This window comes from Bos mutus, chromosome 21, assembly GCF_027580195.1.
Source record: "Bos mutus isolate GX-2022 chromosome 21, NWIPB_WYAK_1.1, whole genome shotgun sequence".
In the NCBI taxonomy this organism is placed as follows: Eukaryota; Metazoa; Chordata; class Mammalia; order Artiodactyla; family Bovidae; genus Bos; species Bos mutus.
In genome coordinates this window covers 30,856,233-30,872,492 of record NC_091637.1, presented here as the reverse complement: position 1 = coordinate 30,872,492, position 16,260 = coordinate 30,856,233, and the positions used below count along the sequence as shown (strand labels likewise).

At 52.8% G+C, this 16,260-nt stretch overlaps 1 protein-coding gene across 1 annotated transcript; it reads right to left on the bottom strand.

The window, feature by feature from the left end:
- Positions 1–1,128: 1,128 nt before the first annotated feature.
- ISL2 (ISL LIM homeobox 2) lies at positions 1,129–6,801 on the bottom strand. Its single transcript, XM_005891780.3, has 6 exons — positions 6,636–6,801; positions 5,578–5,767; positions 5,057–5,319; positions 3,011–3,294; positions 2,218–2,385; positions 1,129–1,816 (listed from the first exon to the last, which is right to left on the bottom strand). Exons 1-6 carry the CDS (start codon positions 6,691–6,693, stop codon positions 1,700–1,702), a joined length of 1,080 nt encoding a protein of 359 aa, XP_005891842.1. The 5' UTR covers positions 6,694–6,801; the 3' UTR covers positions 1,129–1,699.
- Positions 6,802–16,260: the final 9,459 nt, after the last annotated feature.

Sequence of the window (16,260 nt, the reverse complement as noted above, 5' to 3'; positions counted from 1 at the left end):
CGATCACTAAAGCCAGTTTTCAAGAAAACAAGTCGCAGGGGTTTGAAATGTCACACCAAGTGACCTGGGCACGGCATATCCAGGGGCCATTCCCAGCCCCCTCCCACCCAAGCCAGCTCCCGCCCCCTGCATTTCGGGTCTGGAAAGAAAATAAACCAACGACACGCCAGACTGGTTCTGGGTGGACTTATTTTCCCTGGCAGCCGCGATCCTAGCGGGGGCTTGTTGTGGCTCCTTCAGTGTATCGCTTGCAGGTGATGCCAAATTCAGATAAGGAGCCGCCGCCCGGCCTTCTCTTCTGTCTAGACGGGGGAATTAATAAATGCAGCGAGATTGATCACGTCGCGCATCCACTCTGGGGACAACGCCGAGGATGAGCCGTCAAGGCCCCCCTTTTCTACCCCGGGGCCCGGGGGCTAGCCTCGTGGCTCGGTGGCAGGGCCCGCGTGGCAGGCGAGCGAGGGTTCTGGATCTGAGGGTTCGGGCATCCAGACCCGCGGGAAGAGAACCGCACGCAGGTAGGGCCCGAATGCACCGGGCCGAAAAGAGTCGGAGGACCTTGAAGAACTCCAGGTTGGGTTCGGCTCCGGGAGCTAAAGCAAGGTTGAGACGGAACCGCTAGCCCCAACAAGCGGAACAGCAGACATTGGATCACCGCAGGTTTCCCGCCCAAACAGTCACCCCGGCTGCCCCGCGGGCTTCTGCAGCGAAACGCCAGGGATGAGGAACGAGCAGGGGGCGCGCAGGCTTCCGGGAGGGCCTGGGCGCTCGAGCGCTTCGTGGGGCCTCGCGGGGCCGCAAGGGGCGCAGGGAGCGCAGATACCCAGCCCCGCCCCCCTCGCGACGCCCAATCCCCGCCGGGCCCGCCCCCGGGCGGCGCGGGAGCACGCGGGCCAGCGGCGCGCGAGGCGCGGGCACGAGCCGTGGGCCCTGGGCCGAGTGTCATTTTCGTTGAAAGAAGCTCCAAGCTGCAACCTGCCTTCGTCCAGCCCTCCCGCTGCGCCAACAGCACACAGGAGCAGCGTCGCATAGGGTTATTATTTCTTTTTTATTAAGATCAAAATATTCGTCCCACTATGAACTGGCTGTCCTCACAATAAATAACAATAACTTACGTTTTGTTCGGCAAAGGCTCACACACTCTGTCCTCCGTCGACTGATAATTTAAAACATTTTCAAGGAAAGTCTCGTTTCTACTTTTTTCCGGCAATCATGCGCTTTGGGGGGTTGAGTGTCTGTTCCTTTGGATTGTCCCCGTCCTCTTCCCCGCTAGAAAGCGGGCGAAGCCACCTGGAAGCGCGGGGCCGGGCCGGGGCAGGACCCATGGTCGGCGCGGGAGAGCGCGAGGCTCGGCGGGCGCGGGACCTACCCCGCGCGAGCTCCACGCACAGGTGGGTATGTGGACGGGGGCGCCGCGGACCGAGGGAGAGGAGAGGGCAGAGCTAACGCTAGTCAACCCAAATTCTGGTTTTGTAAAAATAAAAGTCCTCGGAGCGGGGCTCTGCAGTCTGGTGAAAGAAGGTTGCGTCCAGGCGATTTTGGCTGCCCCGACCTCCTCTCTCAGTCCTTTTTCTCTTTAAATAACAACAATCATAATTACAAAGGCGAGAGAGTTTTCGGAGCTGGTATGGCCTGAGCATGGGTGAGTCTCATGCAGGGAGCATGCGAGGTCCGCGGGCTGGCGGGGAAGGGTCCCCCCTCACGTCTCCACGGGACTCGGCACCATGCTGTTGGGGGTGTCCGGGAGCTGCGAGGACAGGGAGGTCACGTCGCTGCCGGAGGAGTTGCCTAGGGAGCCGGACTCAGAGAAGGAGACCTGGGGCAGGGGAGACACCGGGAAGGAGCGGGTGAAGACCTGCCCGAGCTGGTTTTCCCGGGCCGCCAGCTCCCTAAGGTATTCTTGGGACAAGTCTTTGACTGGGAGCATGCCCTTGGAGAAGTCGGCCTGGCCCCCAGGAGCACGCAGGAGTATTAGGGCGGGCGGGGGCACGGGTGGGTTAATCCCTCGACCTCTCCTCCCGGTGCTTTGCTTTAATCCAGGGAGACCTGGTTTAGAACCAATTATGGGCCGAGTGAGGTTGCAGCTACCAACCTCCCCCTTCTCCCAGCCCCTCTTCCCCTGAGAGCCCCCCAACCCTTCCCACCTTGGCTAAGCGACTAAATCCACCCCACCTCCCCCGGAGTCCAGCCTTCCGGGAGGGCAGAGCAGGTCCTCACCAGCTGCTGGAAGGCGGGTTGGTCCAGGTCACTCTGGAGCGCGAACTCGCTGAGCGCTTTCCACGGCGGCTGGTACGTCTGCACCTCGACTGCACTGCCCTGCACGGCGCTCTCGTGGCGGATGGGGCTGCCCGCCACCAGGGGCGTCCCGGTCAGTCCCTGGAGGCTCTGCGGAACAAGCAGAAGAGGGGAGGCAGAAGAGTTGGGTCTTGCGTTTCCCAACACCTTTGAGACCAGGACCCCAGGCCCTGGCACATGATTTGGAGCCTGAAACTGGGGGGGCATGCACTTGTCCGCAGCAGCCGAGTGAGCCCGCCTTCTCCACTGGAAGACACCCCGGGCCCCAAAACAGCCACCGCGGGCCAGCCTCAGTGCTGGAAGCCAACACCGCAAGGGAACAAAACGCGAGGGCTGCATCCCATCCCCTCTCCGGGTTTGCAGAGGGAAAGTGTTCAAACCGAGTCCCGCTGAGAGATGGACACAACCCGCCCCTACTTGCTGGAGCTCAAAACCAGGCTGCCTTGGGCTCCGAACTGAGCCCAGGACCCCAACTCCGATCTACTGCTGGGGCTGGGGAAGACCTGACCTTAGATACAATAATTTAGATGCCTTCCAACCCCAAGGTAAGCCTCGCTCTGAAAGCACAAAGACACGCTATTTGGACTAAACAGTTCCGCCCTGGATCTCCCGAAAGCCAGCCCAGAAAAGGGAGCGCCGACGCAGCGGCGCGAACCCGAGGCTCCACCCGACCCGACCCTCCAGTTCCCCGACCCTCCAGCTCCCCGCCCCTCACCGTCTTGTCGTTGTGCTGCTGCTGCTGCAGTTGCTTCATGAGGATGGATTTCTTCTTGTCCTTGCACCGCTTGTTCTGGAACCAGACGCGGATGACCCGCGGGCTCAGGCCGGTCATCTCCACCAGCTGCTCCTTCATGAGCGCGTCGGGCCGCGGGTTGGCGGCGTAGCACGTACGCAGAGTGTGCAGCTGCTTCTCGTTCAGCACGGTTCGCACGCGGGTTGTCTTCTCGGTCTGTTTGTGCACGTGCGGGCGCAGCGAAGGCTGCCGGCCGGATCCCGGGTCTGCGACGGAGCGAGAGGTGAGCCAGCGGCCGCCACCCACTCCCCCTGCGCCCCGCCCCGCGGCGGCCGAGCCCCGCGGGGCCCGATCTCGTTTGTCTTTTCTTCAGTTTATTTCGTTATCTGGTTCGTCTGTTCTCTCTTTTCCGTCTGTTCGTCCTATCCGGAGAAAGGTGTGCACTTTTGTCCCTTCCCTAGTTCCTCCACCGGGCTCCCCGCCGCGATCCCCGCAGAGCAAGCAGGGCCTGGGAGTTCCGAGTGAGGCCTGTGCAGGACAGAAGTGGCTGCACCTGCTGTGCCTCCTCCGCTTACCCGACCCCCGGAATACCCGCAAGGGTTCCGCGGGACGAGGGAAGCCCTCCGGAAGAGGCGCAGTTTCAGAAGAAGAGGCGCCTGGGACGCTGGAAGGGCAAGGGGCCCGAGCGCCGCGCTGCGTCGGGACAAGGGGGCCTGTCTGCCTCTCCCGGGAGTCCCCGAAGAGACCATCTCCCTGATTCTGGGGCCGCTCGGACAGGGCCAGACCGTGTGTCATTAAGACCTGGCCTGGGGTCAGGAGTGGGTCTCCCGGAACTGGAACAGTTCCTTTCTAACAGCCCTTGGACTTCGGCCCCAGGGTCTCCTTTCTTAAGGCTCTAGTTTCCCTGTCCAGCGGCCGTTTTCCCGGCCGGCCCACAACCGCTGGCACTCTCCTCACTGGGCCTTGGGTTCTCTCAACCCCAGGTTGGGTAGAGTCAGGGACTTAGTTAAGGCCCTATTCCGGTGGCCGGAAACCTTCAACAAACAAAAGGGAGACCAGGGTTCACTCAACACTGGCATCACACCCCCATCTGAACCAGGTCTACCTACCCTTGGATACAAGTCGCACTGTTTCAAATTATATCCCCTTCCAGGCATTTCTAGGTCTGGATAAATATTCACAAATAGCCCATCTAACTCAATGTCCTCATTCTATACTAAAGAGAGGGCCAGCGAAAGCTCAATCCCTTCGAGCACACAGCACCCAGAGTCTCAACCTGGTCTCCAGACTGATGCTTCAGGTCTGTGGCTACTTGCTGGTAACTGCTCAGCTGGAGTCACCATTCCCACCGGCTAACCACACACTTAGAACCAGTCTCTGGCCATCTCCTGATTATGACCTAGAGCATGCCCTGGGGTGTTTGCCATTATCCCTGAATCCACTGTGCTTCCACTTCTTTCCCACCAAGAAACGTTTGGCTACATTGTTCATCAGACTGGGCCTCAAAAGAAAAACGCAGACATTTCGCTCTCTGTTGGCTGGTGAACCTTCAGAGCTGTGCCGGTGGACTTCTGCCTGGCTGGGCCCAGCTCTAGGCTGGGAACTCTATTCCTTACACACATACCCCCAGGCAAACCTGTCTTTCCTCTCAGGCAACACAGAGACTGCTTAAAATTCCCAGTATAAGGTCCTTAGAGTCACCACTTGAGTGCCCCGTTGTCATTTACCTTCCCCCTCCTACTACTACCGTGTCCCACACATTCCTGAGAACACAAATCTCCACAATTCCGAACACTCATACACACAACCCCGGCTCACGTTTTTTCCCGGTCACACACGAACACACACTCCGTCACGTTCCTAGCAGAGTTCTGCACTCACTCAGAAACCCCCACAATGCTGGCAAACGGAAACACACCCAAGTGACAAGTTTTCGTCCAAGCACAAGCACCAGTCTAAGAACACACACACCCACATGTGCACGGCACCCCGGAGCTGGCGGCGCAGTGCCGGCCGCAAGCGGCTTACCTGGCAGATGCAGGCCGCGGGCGCCGGGAAGCGGGCCGGGGCTGCGCGGGCTGCCGGCCGCCGCGCGCTCGAGCAGGAGGCCGTGGTCGGCGCGGCAGAGCAGCTCGTGCTCCCGCAACGAGAATTCGTCTCCCGGCAGCAGCTGGCGGCTGCACACTGAGCAGCGGAAACACTCGATGTGGTACACGCTGTCCCGCGCCCGCATCACCAGATCGCTGCTGCTGAAGCCCACCTGGCACTTGGCGCACTTGATGCCGAAGAGCCTGCGGGCCCAAGGCACGGGCGTTGTCAGCATAGGGCCTGTGGCCGGCCTCGCCCGCCGGGCTGCTACCCGCCTAGGGCACGCACGCCCAGGAGGCTTTGTGGTCGCGAGGGTGGCTGCGGGGACCAGCCATCGGGGGTTCCCAGGCCAGGAGACGAGTGGCGGCACGCGTTCGGGGCGGGGGCATGCCGGCGGCCTGCCATTCTCGAGCCTCGGCCCCGGCGGGCAGTGGCGCAGCCCGGACACTTGCGGGCCTCACCTGACGTAGTCCCGCTTGCAGTAGGTCTTCCCGTCTCTCACGAAGCACGTGCACGTCTCGTCCAGGTACTGGCTGCACTCGGCGCACTTGAGGCAGGCGGCGTGCCACTCGAGGTCTGGCGACACCCGCAGGATAAACTGATCGTGGATCTGACTCCCGCAGCCCACGCACATGGCCGTCCCGGGCTTCTCTGCCGGGGAAGGGCGCGGAGCCCGCATCAGGCCTGGCTGCCCGGACCCCGGCCGAGGCCGCTCCAGCCCCAACCCAACCCGCTCGCGCTCTCTTTCAAGAATTGGGACCACAAGATAAAAAGGAAATGGGCTTTGCAAAGGTCCAGATACTTGGAAACGAAAAAAACGAAAAAATACAATCTTCTGAATCTGTGAGGGTTTTTAGTCTCTCCCCACCCCCTCCTCAGTTTTTCGTTTTTTTTTTTTTTTACGGTATTACATTCACTTGGACACAGGCGTTTTGTTGATATCTCCTGTAACTAAAAGCTAAGATGTAAGTGAGAAGAAAGGGTAAATAGACATTTAAGCCCTGCGGACGCCACCCCATCAATACTGAACGGTGATGTTCCGGCATTTCCGTCCGCACACTCCCTCTCTCCGCGACTCCCTCCTATCCCAACACAGACACATCAGCTTTTAGCGGAGTCTCTGCTCATCCTCTTTGACATTTTCTTAGCTTAAACATCCCAGATCAAGCTAAAGAAATCTTCCTTATTTGAAAGGCCGAAAGACAAGCAAGCAAGCAAACAAAACAAAAACCCACATCCCTAAATCAAACTATTGCCCTAGTGCAAAACAGAAGCAGATTTCACAGCCCGAGGTCAGCCTAGCAGGCTTGAGAAAGAATGTTTAATTATAAACTAAAACAACAGGATTCCAAAGGATAAGCGGTCCTGCAGGGAAATCTATTCGTTTTGATTTTTTCTCTCTCAGTGTCCTGTCAAATAGAAGCCACTTGTAGAATCCGCTAAACATTGTTCTGCATTAGAAATATTGCATATTGAGCGCACACACACACACCACACACATATACAGAGAAAGACTTACTCTTGGAATGATCCCCCATAGTACCTAGAAAAGGATAGTGAAAAATAATATCCACCATGCAGAAAAGAGATGTGCGCAAAGCGTGCGGCCAGGGGCAGAAGGACGAGGGTCGTGCACCCAGCCTCTGCTCTTTGCTAACTAACTCCTCCTGCCCCGCGGAGTTGAAGGAGCGATTCCGCACCGGCCCGCACGCAGCATGACGTCAGCACGCATTCGCCCGTGGCCGGAGCTGGGGCGGGACCTGTGGCGTCACGAAGCTTCCCCAGAACCGCGGGGGATGCGGGGGAGGTGTTAGGGACTTGGGGGCTGATGGGCGGGGTGGGTGGAAGGCGGGAGTGACAGGGGATTGGCTGAAAGGAAATAAGCCAACCCTGATTGGCCCAGAGTGAACAATGGAGCGCGGCCCCCTCCCCGGAAACCTACAAGGATCCTCATTCTGGCCCCGGGGGCTATCCCGGCTGGATCTTGCGTCACTGCTGAGCTGTCTCCGCGACCGCCGCAGCTCTGAACTTCCTCTTAGACTTGCGGGGCGGTCTCCCTAGGCGTGCTTGAGCAGGGTGATGAATACCTGGGGGAGTAAAGGGCGGGGGTGTCTCTTTTAAATGCTCCTTTCTTTCATTAACAACAACAAAAAAATTCACTCTCTTGTGAGGAGAGCTGGGGAGAAAGAAGGTGGTCTGTTTGGACAAGACCTTCACCGTCCAGCCGGTGAGCGTTCTCTCAGACGCTTTTGTTCTCAGGGTCCAAGCGAGAGAGAGAGGTTAAGGGTTTGGGTAAACTCTGTTTAGACGTTCCCCACCCGTCCGCCTGCGGAAAACTCCGAGTTGAAGCGTTAGGTGGGTAGCACCAGAACACAGAATCCGAAGACCCTCGCCGGATCCAGACTCCAGCCTTGACTTGCATTTGGGGCGGGGGTGTAATTTGACACGGACTCCCTCATTCTTTCCCCCACTCGAATAGCGCAGCTCCTTCTAGGAACAAGACTGGGGTCGAATGTGTGTCTCACTTCCAGAATAAACGATATTTATAAACTCTTCTGTTTTATTTCACAAACGAACTGCAATGCAAATAATTAGAAACAAATGTGGTGCGCAGGGTGATTTACTATCTGTGCAGTGGCTTGTCGTTCCTTAGAAAACCTGCGACTTCTGAGCAAAGTCCAGGCATTTCTTTCTTTCAAAGAAATTGCTGTGGGTTTTGTCTGAAAGGGTTCAAAGACTGGCCCATGAATTATAAATCACACTTACCCAAGCAGGGTGGCTGTTGTTGTTTTTCCCATTAAAAGGTGTACCAAGAACTTGGTGTACGCTTGAGTGGGGCGCAGGTGGGCTCCTAGGCATAAAATGTCTCCACGGGAATCTCAGATCCGGCCTACGTCGGCCTGAGGGCACGGTGGAGCTCCGCGGCCCTTCTGCTAAAAACGTAAGGCTTGTCGGCCTCACGCTCTGGACTGCTTGCCGGAAAATGGGTGCAGTCAAGCACGCAGGGAGAGGCTTTGCTGAGAGCTGGAGCTAGACCCTCAGCGCGCACTGAACTCACTACCCGAGGACCGTCTCCACACGGCCTGCGAGTGCCCCTCCGCCGGCCAGCGCTGTGCTGAGCGCTTCACGTGGTAGCCCCGTCGGACTTGTAAGACTTTTAACCACCGCTACTACCTTTGGAAGGTCTGGTCTTCTCACTGTCCGGTTTTTCAGCACAGCTTACCAGCTGCTGTGCCCATATGCCATTTCTTGAGTCTTTGGCCACTTAGCGCCCCAAACAGCACTTACCCTCAGTGTATGTGGAGCACGTCGAGGTGGGGAGAATGCTGCGTTCGAATAACGTGTCTATGAAAATGAACGGGGTTGAGAAACGAGGAGCGGGGAGTATGGGTAGATATGGCTGCACGTGGCCACTCTGTGACCTCAGGCATGTTATTTTACTTCTCTGACCTTCAGTTTCCTCATCTGTAAAATGGGGTCAGTCAGTCAGTCAGTTCAGTCGCTCAGTAGAGTCTGACTCTTTGCAACCCCATGAATCACAGCATGCCAGGCCTCCCTGTCCATCATCAGCTCCCGGAGTTCACCCAAACTCATGTCCATCAAGTCAGTGATGCCATCCAGCCATCTCATCCTCTGTCATCCCCTTCTCCTCCTGCCCCCAATCCCTCCCAGCATCAGAGTATTTTCCAATGAGTCAACTCTTCCCATGAGATGGCCAAAATATTGGAGTTTCAGCTTTAGCATCATTCCTTCCAGAACACCCAGGACTGATCTCCTTTAGAATGGACTGGTTGGATCTCCTTGCAGTCCAAGGGACTCTCAAGAGTCTTATCCAACACCACAGTTCAAAAGCATCAATTCTTCGGTGCTCAGCTTTCTTCACAGTCCAACTCTCATGTCCATACATGACCACAGGAAAAATCATAGCCTTGACTAGATGGACTTTTGTTGGCAAAGTAATGTCTCTGCTTTTGAATATGCTATCTAGGTTGGCCATAACTTTCCTTCCAAGGAGTATGCCTCTTTTAATTTCATGGCTGCAATCACCATCTGCAGTGATTTTGGACACTGTTCCACTGTTTCCCCATCTATTTCCCGCAAAGTGTTGGGACCAGATGCCATGATCTTAGTTTTATGAATGTTGAGCTTTAAGCCAACTTTTTCACTCTCCACTTTCACTTTCATCAAGAGGCTTTTTAGTTCCTCTTCACTTTCTGCCATAAGGGTGGTGTCATCTGCATATCTGAGGTTATCGATATTTCTCCCGGCAATCTTGATTCCAGCTTGTGCTTCTTCCAGCCCAGCGTTTCTCATGATGTACTCTGCGTATAAGTTAAATAAGCAGGCTGACAATATACAGCCTTGATGTACTCCTTTTCCTATTTGGAACCAGTCTGTTGTTCCATGTCCAGTTCTAACTGTTGCTTCCTGACCTGCATATAGGTTTCTCAAGAGACAGGTCAGGTGGTCTGGTATGCCCATCTCTTTCAGAATTTTCCACAGTTTATTGTGATCCACCCAAAGGTTTTGGCATAGTCAACAAAGCAGAAATAGATGTTTTTCTGGAACTCTCTTGCTTTTTCAATGATCCAGTGGATGTTGGCAATTTGATCTCTGGTTCCTCTGCCTTTTCTAAAACAACTTGAGCATCTGGAAGTTCACGGTTGACGTATTGCTGAAGCCTGGCTTGGAGAATGTTGAGCATTACTTTACTAGCGTGTGAGATGAGTGTAATTGTGCGGTAGTTTGAGCATTCTTTGGCATTGCCTTTCTCTGGGATTGGAATGAAAACTGACCTTTTCCAGTCCTGTGGCCACTGCTGAGTTTTCCAAATTTGCTGGCATATTGAGTGCAGCACTTTCATAACATCATCTTCCAGGATTTGAAATAGTTCAACTGGAATTCCATCACTTCCACTAGCTTTGTTCGTAGTGATGCTTTCTAAGGCCCACTTGACTTCACAGTCCAGGATGTCTGGCTCTAGGTGAGTGATCACACCATCGTGATTATCTTGGTCGTGAAGATCTTTTTCGTACAGTTCTTTTGTGTATTCTTGCCACCTCTTCTTAATATCTTCTGTTTCTGTTAGGTCCATACCATTTCTGTCCTTTATCGAGCCCATCTTTGCATGAAATGTTCCCTTGGTAAAATGGGGTAGGGGGGTAAAAATAGTATCTACCTCTACTGTTGTAAGAATTTTTCTCTGGAAAAGGCTTAGAACAATATCTGGCACATAGTGCTGCTGCTGTTGCTGCTAAGTCGCTTCAGTCGTGTCTGACTTTGTGCGACCCCATAGACGGCAGCCCACCAGGCTCTGCTGTCCCTGGGATTCTCCAGGCAAGAACACTGGAGTGGGTTGCCACCTCCTTCTCTAATGCATGAAAGTGAAAAGTGAAAGGGAAGTGCAATATGTGGTAAATAAGACACTTATCATTATGGCTTTATATTGGGAGTCTGTGTGTACACTGTGCCTTACCTGTTCCCAGGGCCTGCCTGCCTCTGCGTGTGGAGGGGAAGTCTAAGTCTATCTGTGTGTATGTGTCGTCTGATGGTTTCTTTGTGCATTTCCAGGTATGCTTGTTCTGTACGTCACTTCTGTGGGGATGGAGGCTCAGAAAGTGGTCTGAGTGAAGAGTTTGTGTACGGATGATATTTGTGTAGTTGGGCACAGTCTCAGAACTGGGAGCCAGTATGTGGTAGGTACCCTTCTGTAGTGAACTGAGAAAAATGCTCTTGGCTGCTTGTCTTCCCTCCCCAACCACTCTGGGCCTGGCCAGACTTTCAGCACCTAACTAGGAGCAAGCAAATCAATTAACTCAATGGCTCAGGCAGCCAGGAGAGGGCGGCTCTGGGCTGGAATCCTAAGTCTAGACTGTTAATCTCTTGGGCCAAGAGAAATTCTTCCTACAACCCAGAAAAAACAATTATTTGAGACCTTATTAGGGAAGGGGGTGTCTGGGGGGCAGTGGGCAGGGGTAGGAAGGAGGGGAGGTGTTGAAGGGGCAGTAGGGTGAGTAGATGATCTCTCCTGGGATGTCAGGTAGCCGAGTCATAAACCAGTATTCTTTCAGTCTCCATCATGTGCTGCTGCTGCTGCTAAGTCACTTCAGTCGTGTCCAACTCTGTGCAACCCCATGGGCTGCAGCCCACCAGGCTCCTCCGTCCATGGGATTTTCCAGGCAAGAGTACTGGAGTGGGTTGCCATTGCCTTCTCCGCCATCATGTGCTAAGGTCCTGTTATTAGTCTATTAGGTCTTTACAGCAATGTGATGAGGTGGGTGGGCCTCCCAGGGGGCTCTAGTGGTAAAGAACCTGCCTGCCAATGCAGGATGACACAGGAGAAGTGGGTTCAATCCCTGGGTCGGGAAAATCTCCTGGAGGAGGGCATGGCAACCCACTCCGTATTCTTGCCTGGAGAATCCCATGGACAGAGGAGCCTGGTGGGCTACAGTCCATGGAGTCACAAAGAATCAGACATGACGGAAGTGACTTAGCACACATGCACGTGACGAGTGGGTAGTGTTAGATTCCTTCAATCCCCGAGGAAACTGAAACTTAGGGAGGTGACATGATTGCTTCTGGTCACAGGATAAATCAGAACTGCCATTCACAGCAGGTCTGCCTGGCTCCATAGGCTTTGCTGCTTCCACTGTGGTCAAAGACCCACATGAGTGTGGTTCCATCTGTCACCAGCTTCACTTCTCTGGGGCTAGAAAATCAAGGACTGTTTTCAAGACCCCCTCCACCTGGGTCTCCTGGGTCACAGCCATCCTTGAGAGACAGCACAAGAGTGAGAGAAGCAAAAATCCTTTTCCCCTGGCACAGCCACAAGGTGCCATTGATCTGACCCTGCCTTGGGTAGCTGCTTTCCAGATACTCCCACGGTCCCCTTCTCCATGTCCCAGACTACAGGACACAGGAGATCTGGGGGCCCTCCATTTCTGGGCTTTAGAGTGCTCTCTACCCTTACAGGGAATAGCAGCTTGAGCTCCAGAGCTCCATATATTCCATAAAACTAGCCCCGGCTATGACCCTCCTCCTGGGAAGATTCTGGAAGCACAGAGAAGTCTCTCTGGATTCCTTTTCCCCAGACCTCCACCACCCCACCATTACTGCCTTAAACTCTACTCACAGTCCCCCTAAAAGATAGGCTTACTGTTCGGAAATCCTTGAGAAAGCACAGAACAGGTACTCGCTCACAATACAGGGACAGCAGCTCCCACCCTGAAAACAAAACCTGAAAGAAAGGTCAGGAAGGAACCTGGGGCCTGGGAGCAGATCACAAAGCAGGCTTTATTATCTTACAGTTTTGCTTAATCAAGCCTCCCTTCTTTCCTTCTAGAACTCGCGAACCAAAAAGCTACAAGACCCTTCGGAGACTTACTCTTTCAGGCCTTTGTTGGACAGAGAAAAAGCTGCAGGCCAGAGAGGTGGTCATCCTTGCCTGGCCTCCTCTTCCTCAAGCACAGAGCTCACAGACAGCTCCTACAGGCCTGCACACGCACACACACTCCGCTTCCTTCCCCACTACCTGCCTTCCTGTTCGTACCCGCTCAGGAGACATTTACCTGCTGCGAGATGTTTTGTCTCCTATTCATCATCATGGAACCACATATATGGGGAAGAATGTGGGGCTTAACCTTCATGTTCAGAATCATCCTCATCATAGCTAACATACAGGACTCTAACTTGGAGCCACCTTCACGCACAGGACTGCCAGTGTGTCACAACAATTCTAGGAAGGAGTGACTATTGTTAAAATTATCCCTGTGTCTGGGACTTCCCTGGTGGTCCAATGATTAAGAATCCACCTTGCAATGCAGGGGATGTGGATTTGATCCCTGGTTAGGGACCTAAGATTCCACATGCCACAGAGCAACTAAGTCTACACCCTGCAACCACTGAGCCCTCGTGCCACAGCTAGAGAGTCCGTGCGCTGCAACGGAAGATCCTGCAGGACGCAGCGAAAATCTTGCATGCTGCAACTAAGATCCAATGCAGCCAAGTAGATAAAAGCTATACCTGTTTCACAGATGAAGACCTTGAGGCTTGGAGATATTAGGTAATTCGTTCCAGGTTTCACAGCTGGTGGAGCCAGGGTTTGAACCAGACTCTCTGCCCCCTGACTTGCTGGTAGTATCATTACACTATATGGCCTCCGAATCACTCACAAAGGGCATGTCACAGACAACTGTCCACCCAACACAAAGGAAGCTGTTGCTGGTGATGGGAGCATTAATCCCACTGTGAGTATCAGAGAGGAAACCGAAGGCCAATGACCTGTCTTCCAGCATGTAAGTGACAGAAATGGAGCTGGAAGCCAGGTCCCTTGACCCAGGCCAGGGGTCTTCCTGCTGGAGTTATTTGGGATGGGATTTCTCTTTGCCCACCTGAGGACCAGGGCTCTCCTCTGGCTCCTGCCTCCATCCCCTTCCCAGCCCATACCCTTTTCTCCAAAGGCAGTTGGAGACATTGTACAGAGGAGGCCAGAAGGGCTCTCAGCACCCACATCACCACCATAGGCTTCTGAGAGCTCGACTTTGGGGGGAGTTGAGCACCATGTTTCAGACAGCAGCTCAGGCCTGGGAAGACCAAGAAACTTGGCAAATCACAGTCAGATTTCAGGCCTCCTGATATCCAAACCCATCCTCTCTCCCCAGGCTCTCTTGTCTGACCCCCACCAGCTTCCTCTGAGCAAACAGGCACCCAGTGACACGGGGCAGGCCCATCCCTCCCTAACATTCACTGAACACTTGCTTCTGGCCAGGCCTTGGGCTAAGCCATCTTCAGATCATATCAGATCAGATCAGTCCCTCAGTCGTGTCCGACTCTTTGTGACCCCATGAATCGCAGCACGCCAGGCCTCCCTGTCCATCACCAACTCCTGGAGTCCACGGAGACTCACATCCATTGAGTCAGTGATGCCATCCAGCCATCTCATCCTCTGTCATCCCCTTCTCCTCTTGCCCCAAATCCCTCCCAGCATCAGTCTTTTCCAATGAGTCAACTCTTTGCATGAGGTGGCCAAAGTACTGGAGTTTCAGCTTCAGCATCATTCCCTCCAAAGAAATCCCAGGGCTGATCTCCTTCAGAATGGACTGGTTGGATCTCCTTGCAGTCCAAGGGACTCTCAAGAGTCTTTCTCCAACACCACAGTTCAAAAGCATCAATTCTTGGGCGCTCAGCCTTCTTCACAGTCCAACTCTCACATCCATACATGACCACAGGAAAAACCATAGCCTTAACTAGACGAACCTTTGTTGGCAAAGTAATGTCTCTGCTTTTGAATATGCTATCTAGGTTGGTCATAACTTTCCTTCCAAGGAGTAAGCGTCTTTTAATTTCATGGCTGCAGTCCCCATCTGTAGTGATTTTGGAGCCCAGAAAAATAAAGTCTGACACTGTTTCCACTGTTTCCCCATCTATTTCCCATGAAGTGATGGGACCGGATGCCATGATCTTTGTTTTCTGAATGTTGAGCCTTAAGCCAACTTTTTCACTCTCCACTTTCACTTTCATCAAGAGGCTTTTGAGTTCCTCTTCACTTTCTGCCATAAGGGTGGTGTCATCTGCATATCTGAGGTGACTGATATTTCTCCCGGCAATCTTGATTCCAGCTTGTGTTTCTTCCAGTCCAGCGTTTCTCATGATGTACTCTGCATAGAAGTTAAACAAACAGGGTGACAATATACAGCCTTGACGAACTCCTTTTCCTATTTGGAACCAGTCTGTTGTTCCATGTCCAGTTTTAACTGTTGCTTCCTGACCTGCATACAAATTTCTCAAGAGGCAGATCAGGTGGTCTGGTATTCCCATCTCTTGAAGAATTTTCCACAGTTTATTGTGATCCACACAGTCAAAGGCTTTGGCATAGTCAATAAAGCAGAAATAGATGTTTTTTTGGAACTCTCTTGCTTTTTCAATGATCCAGTGGATGTTGGCAATTTGACCTCTGGTTCCTCTGCCTTTTCTAAAACCAGCTTGAACATCAGGAAGTTCACAGTTCACATATTGCTGAAGCCTGGCTTGGAGAATGTTGAGCATTACTTTACTAGCGTGTGAGATGAGTGCAATTGTGCAGTAGTTTGAGCATTCTTTGGCATTGCCTTTCTTTGGGATTGGAATGAAAACTGACCTTTTCCAGCCCTGTGGCCACTGCTGAGTTTTCCAAATTTGCTGGCATATTGAGTGTAGCACTTTCACAGCATCATCCTTCAGGATTTAGAATAGCTCAACTGGAATTCTATCACCTCCACTAGCTTTGTTCGTAGTGATGCTTTCTAAGGCCCACTTGACTTCACAGTCCAGGATGTCTGGCTCTAGGTGAGTGATCACACCATCGTGATTATCTTGGTCGTGAAGATCTTTTTCGTACAGTTCTTTTGTGTATTCTTGCCACCTCTTCTTAATATCTTCTGCTTCTGTTAGGTCCATACCATTTCTGTCCTTTATCGAGCCCATCTTTGCATGAAATGTTCCTTTGGTATCTCTGATTTTCTTGAAGAGATCTCTAGTCTTTCCCATTCTGTTGTTTTCCTCTATTTCTTTGCATTGATCGCTGAAGAAGGCTTTTTTATCTCTTCTTGCTATTCTTTGGAACTCTGCATTCAGATGTTTATATCTTTCCATCTTAAGAGGTCTCATTAAAAGTTCCCCAAAACCCCAGGAAAGGCTGGATTACATAATATGTGGCTACCAGTGTAAAATGAAATCTGGTGTCCCTTGCTCAAAAATTAGTAAGAATTTCAAGATGGCAGTGTCAAAGCCTGAAACCAAGGCTGGGGCCCCACCAGGTACATCTCATGAAGCTGACTCTCCATCTGAGGTGTTGAGGCAGGTCTTTTTACCATCTTTCAGCAGCTCAGAAACAAATAAATTAATAACCTAAATGAGTTAATACATCTAGTAGGAGGTGAGACTGAGACTTAAACCCACTAGTCCATGAGACTAGTTATCAACTTTTGCTCTGTGAGTCTGTCCAGATGGGATGAACTTACTTGTTGGTTACTTTGTTTATAGTGGACATGTGACAAAGGTCATTCTGTGTTAAGAAACGCACAGTCTATAGCACTCTTGTCCTTGATGGGTTCAATACGATCATTATAGAAGGATGAGAAAAAGTAGCCCTTTAAAAACAAAACCGC

Coding starts and splice junctions, on each gene's coding strand:
- ISL2 (XM_005891780.3), bottom strand. CDS start 6,693: ATGGTGGATATTATTTTTCACTATCCTTTTCTAGGTACTATGGGGGAT. Junction 5,768..6,635: donor TATGGGGGATCATTCCAAGA/GTAAGTCTTTCT, acceptor CTTCCCCGGCAG/AGAAGCCCGGGACGGCCATG. Junction 2,386..3,010: donor AGCAGCACAACGACAAGACG/GTGAGGGGCGGG, acceptor CTTGTTCCGCAG/AGCCTCCAGGGACTGACCGG.